The sequence below is a fragment of the Fringilla coelebs genome, assembly GCF_963513975.1.
Source record: "Fringilla coelebs genome assembly, chromosome: 2".
Taxonomy (NCBI): Eukaryota; Metazoa; Chordata; class Aves; order Passeriformes; family Fringillidae; genus Fringilla; species Fringilla coelebs.
The window spans coordinates 88,201,173-88,219,178 of NC_140029.1; the positions used below are offsets into that span (position 1 = coordinate 88,201,173).

An 18,006-nucleotide genomic window follows, 5' to 3' on the forward strand; every position below is an offset into this window, starting at 1 on the left:
CCCTTTGCATCTTGCCATCTACTTCCATGTTTTATTAAATATTAAGTTGCTTTCCCACTCTCACTCTTATTCTGTATCCTGCACTATCATTAGTATTTCCTTGTATGTTCTGTTCTGGGTAATCTTTGCTTTCTCTGTAGCACATGTCTGTTACCTGTCATGCAGCTCCAGTAGGATTGCAGGTGGATTCTGGTAAATGTAGCAGTGGTTTCTGTGGCAGGATCTCTTGTAGGCTGCTGTGCTGCAGTGGTTGGGGAGAGGACATTGATGCTGACTGCTTGAAAATTTTCAGTTCTTATTTATCAAGGGTAAATAGGCAAATGGTTTGGTGGTCAGGATTTTTTTTCCCTTTTTCTAACTGTGGTGTTGTAACTATGGAAATTCTGCTTATTTTTCCTGTTCCTGATGGATATTTAATTTTTGTTATTGCTCATAAACCTTTCGAACAGAAAAGCAAAGCAAAGGGCCCAGTTCTTTGGTGCGGGCATGTCTGACAAAGCACTGATCTGTGTTGTCAGCCCAGCTGAAGGAGGATTCGTGTTTGAAGCCTGCAGCTGAATTAGCACACCACTTACATTCCTTAGTGGTGATCTGTGGGAGTGACTCTGGCACAACATTTTCCTGTTAAAGTTTGTAATAACACCAACTCTGCTGTGGGGGGTAGAAAAAGGTTTGATGTGTGGGAATATCTTTTTTGACTGGTTATTATGTTTTCATAATGATGAGTTCTAGAAGAAAAGTTGCAGGAGCAGTATAAAAAATTTAGTGTGAAAGGGGTGTTTTTAAGCTAGTATTTATAGTACTACATTGCTCATGACTTTTTTTTACTGCTTGTGTGAAACCTTGCACTTTAAAATGGCAAGCATTGATGGTTGCTTTCGTTTTGTTTTGCTTGCAACTCAGCAATTTTGGTTTGTTTTAAAGTAAATTGTAAGAAAACACTTTGCTGTCTTTTTCCTTTATCAAGCTCTGTGACCTGTTAGAATCTTTATGTTCAAGCATCAGTTAAGTGGCCAGAATTGAGGCACTGTGTAGTCTGTGTTATGCTCCTGTTACATAATGTAACTTTATTTCAGTCGAGATAGAAAATAATTTAACATACAAAGTAAATAATTTTCACTGAAGAGTTCCACAGGGCATGCATGTGAGTCCTCCTATTTCAGCGCTTTGTCATTTTCCAGGTAGAAAGGAAACCTTGTCAACTTACTACCTAAAGTGGTAGTGTTTATTTCTTCTGATTTTTTAAAGAGACTCAAATTGCTTGGGGATATATTTTCTGCTAGGAAAAGCAACAAAACCACAGCTAGCAGCTTGTACCTACACAGGACATCTTTGTGTCCATCAGAATGTGTCTCTACGTCGGCTGCTGATCCCAGGTACATAGATTGCTTTATAACAAACTCTCAGCTGCAGTTTACAAATGTCATCAAATTCTTGATCAGGAGGTGTATGAGAAGAAAAGGACTCTTCCCTCTCCCTTTTGGTTTTCTTTTTTGTTCATGAATATTTTAAGTGGAACTTTCAGTAGTTTTTCAGACTTTGCTAAAGATGGGCTGTTCCATCACCTATTCTATAAATAATAAGCATGTCACCTTTCATGCTGAAGTTTCATATGACAACTGTTGTATATTGCGCTGCACTGAGTAGATGTGCTTCTGCTTGTTTCTTTCTTAAGTTGTGGCTATTTTCAAGTGAAGATGACTGTATTACTGTAACTGTTGCTTTGGGGATACACAGCTCTTCATCCCTATTCAAGAAAGACACTAATTTTTCCAGGCCCTCCATTCCCTTAGAATCGAAGACACTGTGCATTACAGTCCATGTGAGGAGTAACATCAGTTTATAGAAACAAAATGTTTTCAAGGTCTTAGACCTGTTGTGTGATACTTCAAGTTCATAGGGGGAAAAAGTATAGAAATAAGGAAAACTGTGGAGTAAAAAAGCAATGGCACTCTTAACTTGCTTTAAAATACTACTGGTTGGAAAATTAGTATCAACTTTAGAGTATACAAGTTGTTATATATGATATGTGTATACAGAACTCTTTTTTTGCATATTTCAACCCTCCAGAGCAGGATCTATGTTTACTGGGGTGGTTTGTCTTTAAGAACCTTTGATTTGTCATCTGCTTACCTGAAATTGAGTCAAATGTGGGTTTGTTAGGGGTTAAGGGGACTCAGGCTTTTCTTCTCTCCTTAGCTCTGTGTGTGGTAATCCAATTTTCATGGCATGTGTTTTGCAGAAACCCCAGCTCTGCTCTTTCTGTCTATCTCTGGTTTTCCTTGTTAGGGTTATATTCAACACTGGCTGCCAGCTTGTGACTTCACATCATTGGACATTTATGGATACTTAGACCAGACAGAGAATTTCCTGTTTAAATTGAAATTGTGGCTTACCCTGCTTTTCTGCATGCTATTAATAAAATATATAATGTTTGTCTGTTTCCCACATTAAGTACCTCCTTCCTGATCCTTTCTTACTTCAAGAGAGGTCTTTGTCAAAATTGTGTTGAAGGAAAGAGCACAACTGTGGTCAGCAGAGTATGTGCTTAATAGTCAATTAATATTTCCCCTTTGTGGGGTTAACTGCTCTAAATTGCATTTTATGAAATAATTCACTATCATACAAAAGGAAATGGGAAGTCTATATGGAACACAACTTGGAACAAAAAAAATCAGAGTTCTTATGAAAGTTATCTATAGAGTACTGAAATAGGGAAATAATTATTTTTTTACCTTTTGGAATTAATGTCAGATATTGCAAACTCAGTTTCTCTCAGGTATTAACTGTAGTTAACTGAATGTCTGGCAGGAAGAGAAAATTATGTAGGTTTGACTCCAAGACAAAACTGAATTCATTTGGAATCGGGTATCCAGTGAAGGAGCAGCAACTTCACTGAATTGATCTGAGCTGTTAAGCCTTTAGGTGTAAACTGTCTCCTAGCCCCACCTCAATAGAGGTTTGTAATCCATCTACCAGTAATAAAGCCTTTGGTGCTTTCAAAATCTTTCCAGAAAGGTTTAGTAAGGGGACTAAACCAGATTTCAGTCTTACTTATGACAGAATATCTTGTTTTATTTTTAATACCTTGTGTCTTGGTCTTCATGTGAGATGTCTAACAGTCATTTTTAAGTCTTGATGATGAAGCTGTTGTCTGACAATATCCTATGTTCTTGTAATGCTAACTGTTTAATAGCAATAATTAATTGATTTGTTTATTTTGCTTTTCCAGCATCTTTGAGGATGAAAGCATGAAACTACGACAGCTGAAACTGCAGAATCAGGTAAATTATAGTGCTGAAGCTGGTAAAGATAAGTACAGAAAATCAAACAGCCCTCTGAAGGCTTGAGAAATGGGGGTGAAGTGCTAAAAATGGTTGGTCTAATAAGCTTCAAAGATTTTCATGGTTTTCATTAGTTCAAGTCAACCTTGCCATGGCTTGTAGATTTGGTGTGTTTGATTAATTTATTTTTCATGTGTTCTCTTATTTCATTGGGAATGAATCACTAGAGAGCAGGAATAAATCAAAAGATGGGAAGACTGCAGGGAATTATCCATTTTAGGCATCAAAGGAGTGGTTTCACTGACCTATAGAACGATCTCTTTAACACTGTTGTTGAAAAGGATTTTCAGCCTCTTCTGACCTGTTTTTGTTTTCCTCAATGAAAATATTTACAGCCAAGCATGGGTCAATTATTAGGCTGTAGGTCTCAGTTTCTGAAGAACTGTTTGCTGGATGCTTACATTACCATATTCTTCAAAGCAATGAAGTATCCATCCTTAATATTCTTTCTCTGTGAAATTTCAAATGCTTGTGAGACTCGTGATTCTCTAGCTGGCCATTTCACATGGACCACAGATCACTGTCTTGCATTAAACTCATCTTGTTCAAATTAAAGTATGGTTTTTAGGAAGGCATTGTCTCAGCTAGCATCTTTGAGTCCAGACACAACAGTCTTCAGGGAACTGTTGCAGTTGGTAATAATCCTCTTTACCAGAAACTGGTCATTATTTGTAGTCTGAGTTTGCTAGGCTTTGACTTCAGGCACTGGATTTATTACCAACTTTATTGGGTCTATATAGGCATTTATCTAAAACACTTCAGAGTCAAGAGGTAAAATTTATTTTTGGTCATATTTGTGGAAGCTACAGTAGTCCTTTATCTGCAGACTATTAAATGATGCTTCTTTAAAAATAACAATTTATTTAAAAATAGAATTAATTAAAATAAATTATTAAAGAGCATTTACTGTAAAATGCCATTTGGTAAGAAATTCCAAAACTAAGGGTGGTCTGACTGCTTGGTGCTGAACAGGGTCTAAACCAGGGTCTGGTTTAGAACGGGTCTTGGATCATAAGCTGGTAATAATAATCACTGTCTCCTAGTGCTGGGTACTGTCATTTGCTTAGTGTCAGGCCTTGCCATGGGGATGCATGGCTATTCCTCCAAAAAAAGCCAGCTGGGCTGGGTGGAATTCCCTCAGAGCAGCTGTCAGTTGCGCCATGAAGAAGTCAGTTTAAATAATTTGTTTCCTTTTGGAAAATTGTTTCCATCTTTCTTGGATTTGTTTGAGATTGCAATCATCTGCAAAAGAAACAGCTAGAAAATTTCACTAAATATATTTTAACTCCTTGCCCTTTGCAAATGAGATTTGTTGAGAAGTGCTGACAATCTCTAATTAAGGATTTTAGAATTAGGTTTTGGATATTAATTTTCAAGTTTACTTTTACATGAATAGTACTATGCCTTCTGAAGAATCAAAGGTCAATAGGAGATCACTACCAAATATGATGGACTCGCTGCTGTTTGTAGCTGATGCCTTGCTTGATTAATTTGTCATAAACAATTACAGGAATTGAAATTTAAAAAATGCAAAATAGCTTAATCCAGCAGGATCATATATAGAATCTCTGGTCATAGGGAGAATCTGGAATAAGCCATAGCAGAGACATGCCTGTTCCAAACCCTGTAATTGCAGTAAAATATTATTTATAATAGTGCATGACATCAAGTTCCATCTGTGGGCCAGCTCTGTCTGCCAGGACGCTTTTTCCTCCTGGACTACTGCCTTTTCCTTGAGGCAAGAGCATGTGGTTGCTCAGGCAGTGCTTATTTCCTCATTAGTGGAAGATTTTTGAGCCTTATTAGGTGTCTGCAGCTCTGAGTGCAATGCTGCCATCTCCCTGTGCAGCGGGAGCACGAAGCCTGGCGTGTTTCTAAATGTACCTGGTGTGGTGCACTGCTCTTGATGTGGAGTTTCACTGATGCCACCATCACTGCCATTGTCACTGCTGCCCCAGCATGAGCTAAGGGGCAGCTGGAAGAGGAGAGGATGTTCCCTAGCTGGATCCATCCTGCAAGGCCTGTTAGGGTTAGGACTGTACCAACTAATAAGTAGCACATGATTACACCTTCAAGGCTGGAGTGGTTGGAACTTTCCTGTATATCAGCTTCCTGCCATCACAGCTGGAGAAGGAATACTAAACTAGTTGCCTTAATAGAACACTAGGTATTCTCATGTGACTTCTTGGAAGCTCATTTGAACAGGAGCTGGTGGTTTGTGATCCTCTAGTTGGCCTATATTCTGATCTTATGGTTTTCTAAGGTGTTTCTGCAAGTATTTAATGCGTGGAGTGTACAAAATCCCAAGCAAATAATGTAATTAGTGTTTGTTATTTATTTGATGGGTTCTGTGTTCTGGTGTACTGTTCATGAACTATTTACATTTTATGTACTGATTTTTGCTGTAACACAGCTGGAGGAAAAGGCTAATTAGTAGACAAAATGAAAAAAAATACTTGTTTCCTTTTTCTGCTTCCTGAGTGGAATATGGCTGGGAATGCATGAGACTGAAGGGCAGACTGCTCTGCCACCGTATGGAGAGAAAATTAACTGCTGTTTGGTGTCCTGACAGTGGACTTGCACATATTTTTTCCATCTCTGTATGCAAAGTGGTAAAGAGAAGCCTTTTTAATAAAATTGTTACTATCAAGTTTTTTCACTTTGTTTATCCTGTGGTTCTTGCAAGAAAGATCAGTCACATCTAGCAGCAGTAAACTGTGTTTTAACATAAGCTGATCCTATTGAATTGGTGAGTCCAAGAAACCCTTGGATGTAACACAGTGTATGAGAATTATAATAATTAAAATTTAAACTGGTGAGCAGTGAAATGTTTAAAAATAAGCTTATCTAATAGAATAGTCCCCTAAGTAACTCTTGAAATTACTATATCCTGTGTCGATCCCAAATTCAATTTTGCATTCTAACAGTAGCTGTATATTTTCTTACTGCTTTTAGGTTGTGTTTGTTTTACTGGTTTTTTGGGTTTTGTTTTTTTTTTCCCTTGCCTGTCTATTTGTCAGGTAGAGAAGCCTTGACAACAATTTTTCTCAAATCCTTCTTCTGGGTATAAAGTTTTGATTGCTGTTTTTCCTTTCTTCTTTGGAGAATTATAAACTATCATGACTTTTTTTACTTTTCCTCAGCATTAATTTTAAAAAGGAACAAGCAACACAAACCAATGTAAATTCTTCTGAAAGGTCTGACTACCTTCCTAGAAAGCACATCTGTATTTAGCAATTTCTAAGAATTTTACTGCTTATTTTACTTTTCTTATTCTAGACAAATGTGATAATCTCTTTGGAATTCTGTGTAATTTTTGCTCTGCAGGATAATCTTTGCAAATAATTCTGCAGTAGCAAACACAACCTGTACTGCAGTCCAGTCTTCAAAGGGTAATTCTGAGTTTAAATTAAAAAGTAATTTTGCTTCAAGGTATTTGTTTTTGTTTATTTGTTTGTTGTATTTGAGGTTTTGTATGTTTGGTTTTGTTTGGTTTGTGGGTGGTTGGGTTTTTGGTTTTTTCTTTTAGATAAGTGAAAAAACCAGACAAAATAAAGAATCAAGGGCTGGGTTATGTTGGAATTCTGCAGGGAGAGGTTGCCTGAGAAACTAATCTCACTTGAGATAAAAAGACTAATAGCAGAGGGAAAAACCAACAAGAGAAAAAGAATAATGGGAGAGAAAAGGGCTCCAAAAATGTCTGTGTCTCGAGTGGATTGTATTGTTGGGGTAATGATGAATTGTTTATCTAGTAGTGCATCAAAACTAAAAATAATTTGATGGAGAAATGGTTTCTGTCATCAGAAACAATTTTCAGGGGTGTTCAGGTACCTATGAGACATATACTGCATCTACTGTAAGGAGCTTGCACATTGTATGCATAATGGTGCAGAATATTAGAATGATTTTTCTTTCTTCATGCATCACCTTTGTTTTTTAGGACTAAGCAGGTCTGTCTAAAATGGCAACATGTCCCTTTTTGCCTTGATTTAAGTCTAGAAGTTTTTTTCCTCATTGAGTAGGAAATCTTAGGTACCAAATGTATATGTATCTTGGAGAAATAATGTTTTCATTTTTAGCATTTGGACTTAGCAGTCTTTCAGTCCTGAATGATATGGAAAAATTTTACAAGTTAGATAAAATTTCTTTTTAGTGGGTCATTCCTGTTTTAATTACTGTCACTTATCTATTTGTCTCCCCACTTTAAGTCTTATCTCTCAGCATTGGTTTCTGGGAACTATTTGCTTTAAGTTCTCCCTATAAGGTGATTGCTTTTGAGATAAAAACCTTTTTCTTTGCAAGTCCTGACTGTTTCATACTGGATTATGGATGACTGCTGAAATTGTCTGTTTGCGTTAAGGATTGCTGCAACTGAGACTGGGTGAAAGGATTTAACTGGTAGTCTCAAGACTGGTCAGAAAATAAGGTGTCATCCATGTCAACCTCTCGTGGAGAATCAAAGTCAGTATCTCACTCCAAAACCATGGTGATATCTGTGTGTAGGATTTTTGTAAGAGCTTGCAAGAATATTTCAGTTTTATTTGACATTCTGATCAGGGACAAGTCATTGCCGGTGGCTGAGGCATGGATTCTGCCTCTCTAGATGTGGTTACTCATCTCCGTTTCCTGCTTTTCTTTATTCCACAGAGAGCCCTTCTAGAGAAGAAGCAGAGGAAGAAACGTCTCGATCCGTTGATGGTCCAGCCAAATCCTGAGGCCAAGCCGCGCAGGTCAAAGCCCAAAGGGTGCGAGGAGCAGACTCCTTTAGTAGAAACTCCTACCCCTGTCCACAGTGATGTTGTTTTACATGGTAAATAATCAACCTGATTGCAACAGGGTTCTCCAAAATCCCAGTGCATGCATTATGTCACAGATGGGTGCTTACATTGCTGTGGTAGGGGTCAAGTGGTAAGATTGATTACATACTTTTCTGTATACAAAAGTTGAATTGTAGTACAGTATGGTTGAGCAATACTAAACTGTTGAAAGCAAGCAAAAACCTCACGTTGATTTTTGTGACAGCTGTAAATCTTCATGTGCCCTCGAGTATTCTCTCCCTTGGTTTAGGCTGGAAGAACTGTAGAAGTGGGCTGGCAACTTCTATAAAGGTGTGGATGTACAAATCAAAAGTAAACAAATCTTCTAAAGCTGTAAGAAAAAGAAAATAATTCAGTAGTGACTGCTTGTATGGTGTTTCTTTATGGTGTCATGGATACTCCACCTCAAGATTTCAAATGACTGAATGATAAAGTGGAGAAAGCAAACAAAAAGTGTTGTGAACACTGTGTTAGGCTCTTGATGGTTTTTACCTCATCTGTTGTTTTTGTGGGCTTCATTGAGACAACTGAAAGGTTATAGTGGTCCACAAACTCACAAGCATGAAGTGCTATCAGGGCCAAAGGCAATGACTTGGTGGCTTCAAAATATTGCAGTAAAATAGTGACCATTATTTTAGGAGTGAAAAGAAATGCAGTGGTGAGAGCCTTAAACCTCCCATGTCACAAGGAGATAAAAAGAGCAGCAATGAAATTCTTACATTCTAGTGGAAGTGTCAGGAAGTTGTTTATGAGAGCCAGGATCCCATTAGTCTATCAAGAAACTTAAGGGAAACATTCTAAGGCTTTGAGATGTGTGCTATTGCAGGGGGTTATAATACAAGCCTTGTATTAATAGCAAATTATTATGCACACCAGAATTTTAAACCTCCAAACAAGAGATGTTACCTGGTTTGAAGATCACAGCTGGAACTATGTTATCCTTTCTCTTTTGTATATTTTTCTTGTTCAAAATAGTCTTTGAATATTTTCCTTGTTCTCCAGATGCCTTTCAGGATCATAGGATGGGAAGGAAAGTGGTGGTATTTGTGGTAGCATTTATATGTCTAAAATCAGGTGTAAGAAAGCTTTTGTTAAAAGACACTTTGAAGCCAAGAAGAGAATGAGAGATAATATAGGTTTAACTTTTAAGGTAGAAGTCTTCAGTAAGACTCAAATGAAAACTTAACTGCTCATTCACTACCTTTCAGAGTTCTGGGGCTTCCTCAGTGCAAGCAAATCCTGGTAAGAAGTGATAACAGCAGTAAGCATGTCAGAAATACAATGCCTAGATAAAGCAGTAGAGTTTTAAGGAGGAAAACAGTGGGAAAACAAGAAATCCATAGCTGGAACTGCACTTAAGCATTGTGTGCTACGTATTAGGTGTTATGGCAAACCCTGACATCAAGATGCTTCCACCAATTGGGAAGTGTGGTGCACGGCTGTGTTGTACAGTTTAAACACGGAAATTTCATTCTAACAAAAAGATAGAGGGTTTTTTTTCTGTCTATGGCTGTAGATAGTTCTATTAAATTGATTTGTGGTGTTCACTGTAGAGTACTCACTGGCATAAGAGCAAACAAACAACGTGAAGGGAAAGAAAATAAGGCAAGTGTCTGTAAATAAATTAAAAACTATCAATGTGCATGACAAAACCAACTTGTTTTAATTGCTTAAACCCTTATAAAAAGGTAAATAAAATCACTGTATTTAAACAGGGAGAAACTGAGAACTGATATGTTTAAAGTCATAGGCAGTCTGTACCACAGTTGGGCCTGACTCCTCCCCAAGCCTTCTGAAAAAAAAATGAACAAGTATATTTAATACTTTAAAGAGATGCTAGAGGAAGGGTAGATGAAAAGAGCCACCATCCTAGGATGCATCTTTGGCCATGAAAAAATAGACTTTGGAATTCTGTTTCATTTTGGCCTGCAGGCATTGATGGACCAGCCGCTTTCCTGAAATCAGAAGTTCAGGATTTGGGGACCAAGCTTCAAACTCTGTCTGTTGGATCTACCAAACCAGAAGACAATGCAGATAAGGAAAATGATGGAGAGGCTGTAACAGACACAGCAACCAAGCCAGATCTGCAAGAAATATTACAGAAACGAGGTAACAGTTAATAATGGGTAAAAGTCTTTTTTGGGGCTCTTCTACTTTTATAACTTTATTTCAGTGGCATTAAAAAATGAGGAATCATGAAACAAATGTCTGTAGGATATCACTTTTAAAAGAGTTACTAGATTCTACAGCATGTGGAAGTGCAGTGCTGCAGTTCTTTTTCCTGATATTTGAACCATACCAGTTATATTTTAAGGGTTTCTCAATTGCTGTATAATTTCTGGTCTTTCCAAGGAAATTGCTCACAAAATGCTGTATCACATTTTGCTGAAGTTTGGAGTGTTTTTATTGCAGATATGTTATATCTTGTTAAGGTGCTTGAATATTTTCACAACAGCAGGACCCCTCAGTAAATGCTATGATTTAACTCTTTAGGAGACTGACAGGAAAGCTGTTCTTTTCTGAGTCAGAGGCTGTCACAGTCAGCGGTTTTTGAGTTATATATTCAGTAATGATATCCCATTGAGTAATTTCCTAGTGGAGTGTCAAGCTCTGTCTGCCAAGTATCTTAAGTTGCTGCCAGTACTACAGGAAACTTTTTTTGTTGCATGCAGCCTAAGCACTTTGCAGTAAAATAATGGCTAGTGTTTAATTTATTATACAGCTTCTTTTTATTTTGCGGAGCTTGTCTCCCAAAATGTTTCCCATACACTGCAGGTATTGCGGTAGTATCACATTCAGAGGTATTGTCATCCAGTTTTCAGATGGCACAGATGCTTACCTACAGATAGCAACATTACACAAGAGTTAGAAAAGGAAAGAGGAGAGAATATCCAGTAACTTCAGGGGAAATTAGTGGAGGTAGAATATAAACAGTGAATTTTGAAATTGGCTGGAGTACCAGGGTCAACGCCTTTCCTCTTCCCAAATGTCCCTTGGGAAGTTTACTGACAGGTTGTTAAGACTGGATTTTTCTGTTTTATCTGAGACTTCCAGCAGTGCCCTTTTGCAGTGCCATGTCAGAGCATTGTTATAATATATGTTCTCAGAAAATAATTCAGTTAAGCAAGTCATGTTCACTGTCTGTAATGCTTTAGATACATTTCCTCTCTACAGCCAAATTAAAGAAAAGAATCATAGAACAAAATCTTGGATGCACAGAATCAGTTTGGTTGGAAAAGGCCTTTGAGGTCATTGAGTCCAGCCTATGACCGAACACCTAGATAATGGCACTAAGTACCACATCCAGTCTTTCCTTAAACACCTCCAGGGACAGTGACTCCACCACCTCTCTGGGCAGCTCTTTCCAGCTCCCAGTCACCCTTAAGAAGAACGTCTTCCTAATGATGATGCAGTTCCAAGTAGAAGGACACACCAAATAGTGATGTGTACAGAACCTCCTCATAAATGTCTTTATGAAGAGTTATTTTAGGTATATACCCAGAGTCATCTCTACATGACTGTGCTTAGGTTAAGAGTAAATAAGTCCTAAACTTCTCAATCCGTGCTTCAGTTTTAGAAATCAAGTCATTATTAGTAGGACCTGATCAATGTAAGAACAGGAGGGGCTCTTACTGAAAAACTGACATACCTGGTTTCAGGGACAAGACTGAGGGAAACTAGTAAAGGATGTAAACTGTACAGAGTCCAATTTATGGGATAGGTGTCAGCATATTGATCTGGATTTCCTTGTACTGTTGTTGTTCTTAAGACATGGAGGACTTTTCTGCATGAAAATATGCAAAATTAGTTCAATGACAACATAAACTAAGCAATATGTTATGTCATGGAATATCAAATAAAATCCATATTGATAAAGGCCTGACAGCTGCTTAATCATCTGCACAGTGACTGCTGCAAAATATCAGTAGGAATTTGAATTAAAAGGCTAGGAAGAGATACAGCACATGAAGAAAATCAGCAGTTGAAACAGGAATTAAGAATCATCAGTTGAAAAACCAGAAATTAAGAGTGTGAATAGGAATTCAAGAGTCAGATATGAATTAGTGATGCCATGAACTCGTGACACCTACTTTCAGAGATTGCTTAATCCTGTATCATATATACTTAATCCTGTATTCTAACAGGAATTTCAGGCAGTTTGAATTTTGATGAGGAGGACACAGAAGAGGAAGAAGCTAGTAAGAGACCAGTATCTCATTCACCACACCCTGAATCTGAGAGGCCTAGTTCTGCATCCAGCGAGAAGTCTTTTGCAGTAAGTGTCTTGAAATCCATTTCTGATAAGCACTGGGCATGTGCCCGATTTTAGTGATAACCCCTGGAGCACTGGGTTAAAATACAGTAGCTGCAAGTACAGTAGCCAGCAATATTATTCCCTGAAAACTGAGTAAGGTCAAGATTGTCAGGCTCTCTGACTGAAGGGACACTCAATTAAACATAAAGACTTAGCAATGATCAGAGGAACAATTGTGGGTGGAGGATCCTAGGAAGCCTAATCAGAGAATATGAGAACACAGTGAGTCAGCACTGTCACCCCTAAAGGAGACAGACTGGGCCATTGTCTCTGCAAAATTCACCAAAATGACTCAGAGGAGCTCTGACATGCCATGCAAACATAGGAGGGATTTCTTCCTGAAGGTTTATGGTATTTATTGTGGGATGCAAAGCGAAACAGAATTTTGGGATGTAACAGAGAATGCTGGGATTGGACAAACATCATATGGGATGTTTGGGGGAGGAAGTTTAAGAGGGAAAAGAAGTGTATCAAGGTGGATCAGGGAGTAATAAGCATGGGAAGACAGGGATTAAAGGGGGTAAAAGGCATCAGATATGTGTAAACAACTGCAGAACAGTATGATTGTCTGCCCAAGCCTTGTGCCTTGATTACTTCAGCATGTCTCACTCTCCTCTGAAACTCCACTTCTAGCTATTTATTGTGTGAGTGTGTTTGTGTGTGTGTATGTGTGATATACATACATGCATGCATACATATGTTGACAATATATGTGCTGGACTAGGCAGTGAGTTGGAAGAGACCAGCATCAGGAAGACACAGGGTCTGAGATAGCTCAGACCAGATCAATACCATGGGGTTTGAGCATTGATGCTGGACACCCTTCAAAGTCCATGGTTTGGGAGGTGCACCTGAGTATATTTGTGAGGTGACTGTGTGTATGATGCCCTACACTAGTAGTGCAAGAGGTCTGGGTGTCAGCTTCTTGGGAGGCTGGACTGTGAGTGCAAAGTGCTGGAGATACAGGGTGCTGGGTGCTGGAGGGGGAAAAGGGGTGAGAACCTCCAGTGAATTTCAAATCTATGTATGTGTACCTGTGCTATTCACTCAGGTTTCTTACTGGCTGTAGCTGGGAATGGGGATAAACCTGCAACTGCATCTTGAAGGCCCAGTCAAAGAGGAATCTCTTGGGTGCTGCAATTCACAGGATTCAGCTACCTCTAAGAAAAAAATTACTTTATAGATGCATACCAGATTTCCATTAGAATTTAAATTCCTTTGATTACTCTGTGCATCCTAACTATACACAGTGTTCTAAGGCTCTTCCAACATTCAGTTGATATGGTTCCACCAGCAGCTGACTCTGTTTCTGCTACTGTTCTGAACCAACATAATGTCAGCATTCATTTTAGTCACAAAATCCCAGCCTGTCTTACTGTAGCATCCATCAGTCCTGCTTTATCCTACTCTTTTATTTTCCACAGCATTTGAAGTTTTAAAAGCAAAGAGGTTCTTTGCTTAGAATATTTACAGCATCTCATACTATTTCTCCCTTTCCAGCAAATCACTCATGTCTGCTTAATGGGTACTTTTTTTCTTTTCTCCTTGGAGACCTAGTCTTTCCTCAGAGTAAAACCTTCAGCTGCTTTCTTCTGAGGAAATACAGGTGGTATCTTGTTTAACCTTCCTTTCCCCAGTATCTTCTGGATACATGATATCTTATGTTTCAAAAAACCACTATTTTCTTGTGGAATACCGGAGTCTCAGATCTGATATTAATTTGCTAATATGATGCTTCTTCCCATAGGAAACAGGTGCTTCCTGTAGTCCGTCCCCTCAGGCAGATGCACAGCTGGGAGAAGTAGAGAACTTGGAGGATTTTGCATTGCGCCCTGCACCCCGTGGAATTAGTGTCAAGTGTCGAATCACTAGAGATAAAAAGGGAATGGACCGGGGGCTCTTCCCTACTTACTACATGCATCTGGAAAGGGATGACAACAAAAAGGTATTGGAAGCAGCACACATTATCTTGGCTATTGTGCTCCTGCCAAAAAAATGTGTTTGGTGCAACGGAGAGCTTTTGATAAAAAACCTGTAGCAGAGAGCAGCCATTATGCAGATGAGGACAGCATATATTTGGCCAAGGCATTAAGGAGGGAATTGGCATGTAATTAGGATTGTATTGTGGTTTAAAAGCCATAATACAGTGAAAGATGAAATTGAAAAAGAATTAAAATGTTCTATGTTATAAAAGAATGAGGAAGACCGAGTTGCTCCAGAAGAAAAGGAGGGAAGACTAAAAAGGACAGGTGCATTAAATCTAGACTGCCAAGTGAGCTGATAGAGAGGATTTCAGGCTGGGCACTTTGGAAGAGAACAAAATTGTAGAGACAGTAATACTAGCACAGAACAAAAAAGGGAGTGCATACAGGAAATGGAGAGATAACAATTTGGCTAGCAATGCCTCTGCATTCTTACAAAGCACCAGTCTTGATCAAAGTTTTGTTTTTCCAGACATTCCTTCTTGCAGGGAGAAAAAGAAAGAAGAGCAAAACATCCAATTACCTCATATCAGTTGATCCAACTGATTTATCTCGGAAAGGGGAAAGTTTCATTGGAAAACTCAGGTGAGAATCACAGATGAAAACTACAGATAGTTGAGACAGGATTTTAATTGAGTTGTGTTTATGACTGGCAATCTGGTTTAAATTCCAAGAGAATGAACTTGCATTGTTCTGCTCCATGTAACCTGTATTCACTTGGGTTGGCAGCCTTCTTCAGCATTACCATTCACTCTGGCAACTCAGAGAAGAAATTGTCTAGATGCTTCTCCAAGATAGGTTACAGGCTCACATGGGCATGTCACAGAAGCTCCTTACTGAGCAGGCAGCAGAAAGATTCAGATGGCAGGAGATGGGTATTTTTGCTGTATTGTACAAATACTTTCAAAAGATGACAAAACTTTCTACTGATGTCTCTCTTTCTGTGCTTTTCCATAACCTGACATTAGGTCAAACCTCATGGGAACCAAATTTACAGTCTATGACCATGGTGTTAATCCAGTCAAGGCACAAAGTCTAGTGGAAAAGGCTCATACAAGACAGGAGCTTGCAGCTATTTGTTATGTAAGTACTGCCTCTCCCTTTTTGCCCCTTTCTTTGTGCCTGGTTACCGAGGAAACACAGCTTGCAAAATCGGGCTGCTGCCAGCGTCCTCCACTTAACTTTGGAACCAAGTGACCAATTTCAACCAGAATTTTCAACAAGAGGCAGAGGCCTCACAGACAAATTCTTACAAGTTTAATGGAAAAAAAAAAAAAACAAACCAACAATATCAGGAGTGGGAGAAACACCTAAACAAACATCCTCATGACCTTCTTTTCTGGCCAATTCAGTGTGTGGCCAGTCACACGTGATTTACATGGTGCCAGACACAGCTGCCTCTGGCCCAGCTGGTGTCTGGTAGACCCCGAGAAGGAACTGGGTGTACCCTGTGAAACGTGATCAGTTTGTGCAGAACCAAAGGCATTTTGAGGGATAGGAGGGAGCTGGTATTCTTTCAGTAGCAGCTTGTTGGTGGTAAAGATGTGGTTTCAGGGTAAATTGTGATTCGCTAGCTCTGTTCTAGAGATGTTCTTCTGCTCTTGTAAATCACCTCAGTAGGATTCAGAGTAAGGAGGCCCTTGTGGAGACTATAGAATTACATGAGAGTTCTCATGTCACATTCTGTTTTGTATTCCAGTCCTACAGTTTGAGTACAATTTGAGGTTCTCTATGAAACAATTGCTGTGAAGTGTAAGAATTTTTATTTTTCTCACAGGTGTTTTTACTTTCCTTACAGAAGCTTAAAGATGCATTAGCCTGTTGGAGCAGTGTCTTGATTTTTTGCTTTTGCTCTTCATCTTAATGGCACTTGGGAAGAAATTGATGTGATAATTCCAGTACTAGCCTGTTTACAGAAGTATTACTAGATATTTTCTTTGTATATAGCATTCTTCAGTTTCCTACCTAGCTGGACATGGCAAGGTGTTAGAATGAGCACAGACAGTTAATATAAAGTCAGCTTTTCAGAATTCTGAACTTTTATATATAAGGAGTTTGTAAAGTTTAAATATGAATAAAATCAGTACCCTCATTCTTATACATGCCCCTAGATTTTTTGAAGTGATGTAATAGAGGTTGCATCTCCAAAGACCTTTCTGTCTGTGTCTGCAAAATGCATTAATGTGTTACGACAAGCTGTATCACTTCTGTCAATCAATTCAGTACTTCTAAAAGATTCTAGCTTTTAATTGGTCTTTGAGAATTTTAAAGGTTATGGATATTTTTACAGAACACTTTAAATGGACCCTTGGATTTTGGCTGATACTGTTAAATGAATGGTTTGAGAACACCAGGACTTTTTTCCTTTGCTTTTTGTACTCAATCCACTTGGAGCAGTCTCCTTCAGTACTTCAGAACTCTGGAAAAATCTTCTTAAGATTGAAGCTTGGATAGTTGCTGAATACTTCCCTTCCTGGATTTATTCTTAAACAATTATAAAACAGTATGATTTGAGAGAAAATTGTAGGTGTGTTCTTAAATACAAATAACAGCACCTGAAGAAAAATGTCATTCATTGTTCAGAAACATTTTAGACTAACTGGTGATACACAGACAACACAGAGTCAAGTCCAAGATATTTTGCTGTCGTCATAGTTAAGGCTTGTTCACTAGTAATATTTCAACACATTACTGCCTCAGGTGCAAAAAGTTATGCCTGGAAATTGTACTTGTATAATTTCATTTTAAATGTTTTAGTAGGTAAGAAATACATTTCAAATTAGTTTATACCACGCACATCTCCTAACACTGTTCTCTAAATGAGAAACAGAGAGAAAGCAGTTCTCAGTGATTAAACACAGTTGCAAACAGGTAACTGCTGCTACAGTTGTTGCCAGCAAAATTTTAATAACTAGTACAAATGGTGATACAAGTTCAGTTTTGCTGTCTTTCCCTCTGAGGTGAAGTATCTCATTTACTGAAAATAATGGCTTTCCTTGTCTTTCAGGAAACTAATATCTTAGGATTTAAGGGTCCCAGAAAAATGTCTGTGATCATTCCAGGAATGAACATGAATCATAAGCGAATTCCAATCCGTCCACGAAATGTGAGTTATGAAGTTTAGTCGTGTTTCAGATTGAAGGAAGAGGTTAAAACTTCCCTGTAGAGGGCTGGGTGTGGCTGACAATCAGGGCTTTTACAGCCTAGGGCTTTAACAAGTCTCCTGGAGAATAAATACAATGTCGCCTAAATGTGTTGGTTAATCTGTTCTTGCCTTCTACCTAGTCTGTAGCTTTCTGAATAATATTTTATTCTTACAGGTCCTTTGGGCAGTTTATTTATGATTTAGTTCTCTCCCTTGTTGCTTTTGCACCTACAAGCCACCCTCCTGGAGAGATCCTGTTGTGCTGAGGGCTGGATAAACACTGGACACGCTTACTTCTCCCAGGAGCTCGCATTCTTAGCCAGGATGTGGATTGTGACAGATAGGCAATAGACAGATTAGGTACTACTGGTGCAATAACAAGGGAATAAATACATTTTTGATC

At 38.5% G+C, this 18,006-nt stretch overlaps 1 protein-coding gene across 1 annotated transcript in view; it reads left to right on the plus strand.

Moving 5' to 3' along the window:
• The window catches only part of TULP3 (TUB like protein 3), a 31,215-nt gene that overhangs the window by 8,946 nt on the left and 4,263 nt on the right, over positions 1–18,006 (plus strand). The window contains exons 2-9 of the mRNA XM_084200897.1: positions 3,233–3,284; positions 7,992–8,154; positions 10,094–10,270; positions 12,307–12,437; positions 14,224–14,421; positions 14,931–15,043; positions 15,427–15,541; positions 17,466–17,564. Of these exons, the coding sequence (XP_084057023.1) occupies positions 3,233–3,284; positions 7,992–8,154; positions 10,094–10,270; positions 12,307–12,437; positions 14,224–14,421; positions 14,931–15,043; positions 15,427–15,541; positions 17,466–17,564 (1,048 nt within the window). The remainder of the gene's footprint in view (positions 1–3,232; positions 3,285–7,991; positions 8,155–10,093; positions 10,271–12,306; positions 12,438–14,223; positions 14,422–14,930; positions 15,044–15,426; positions 15,542–17,465; positions 17,565–18,006) is intronic.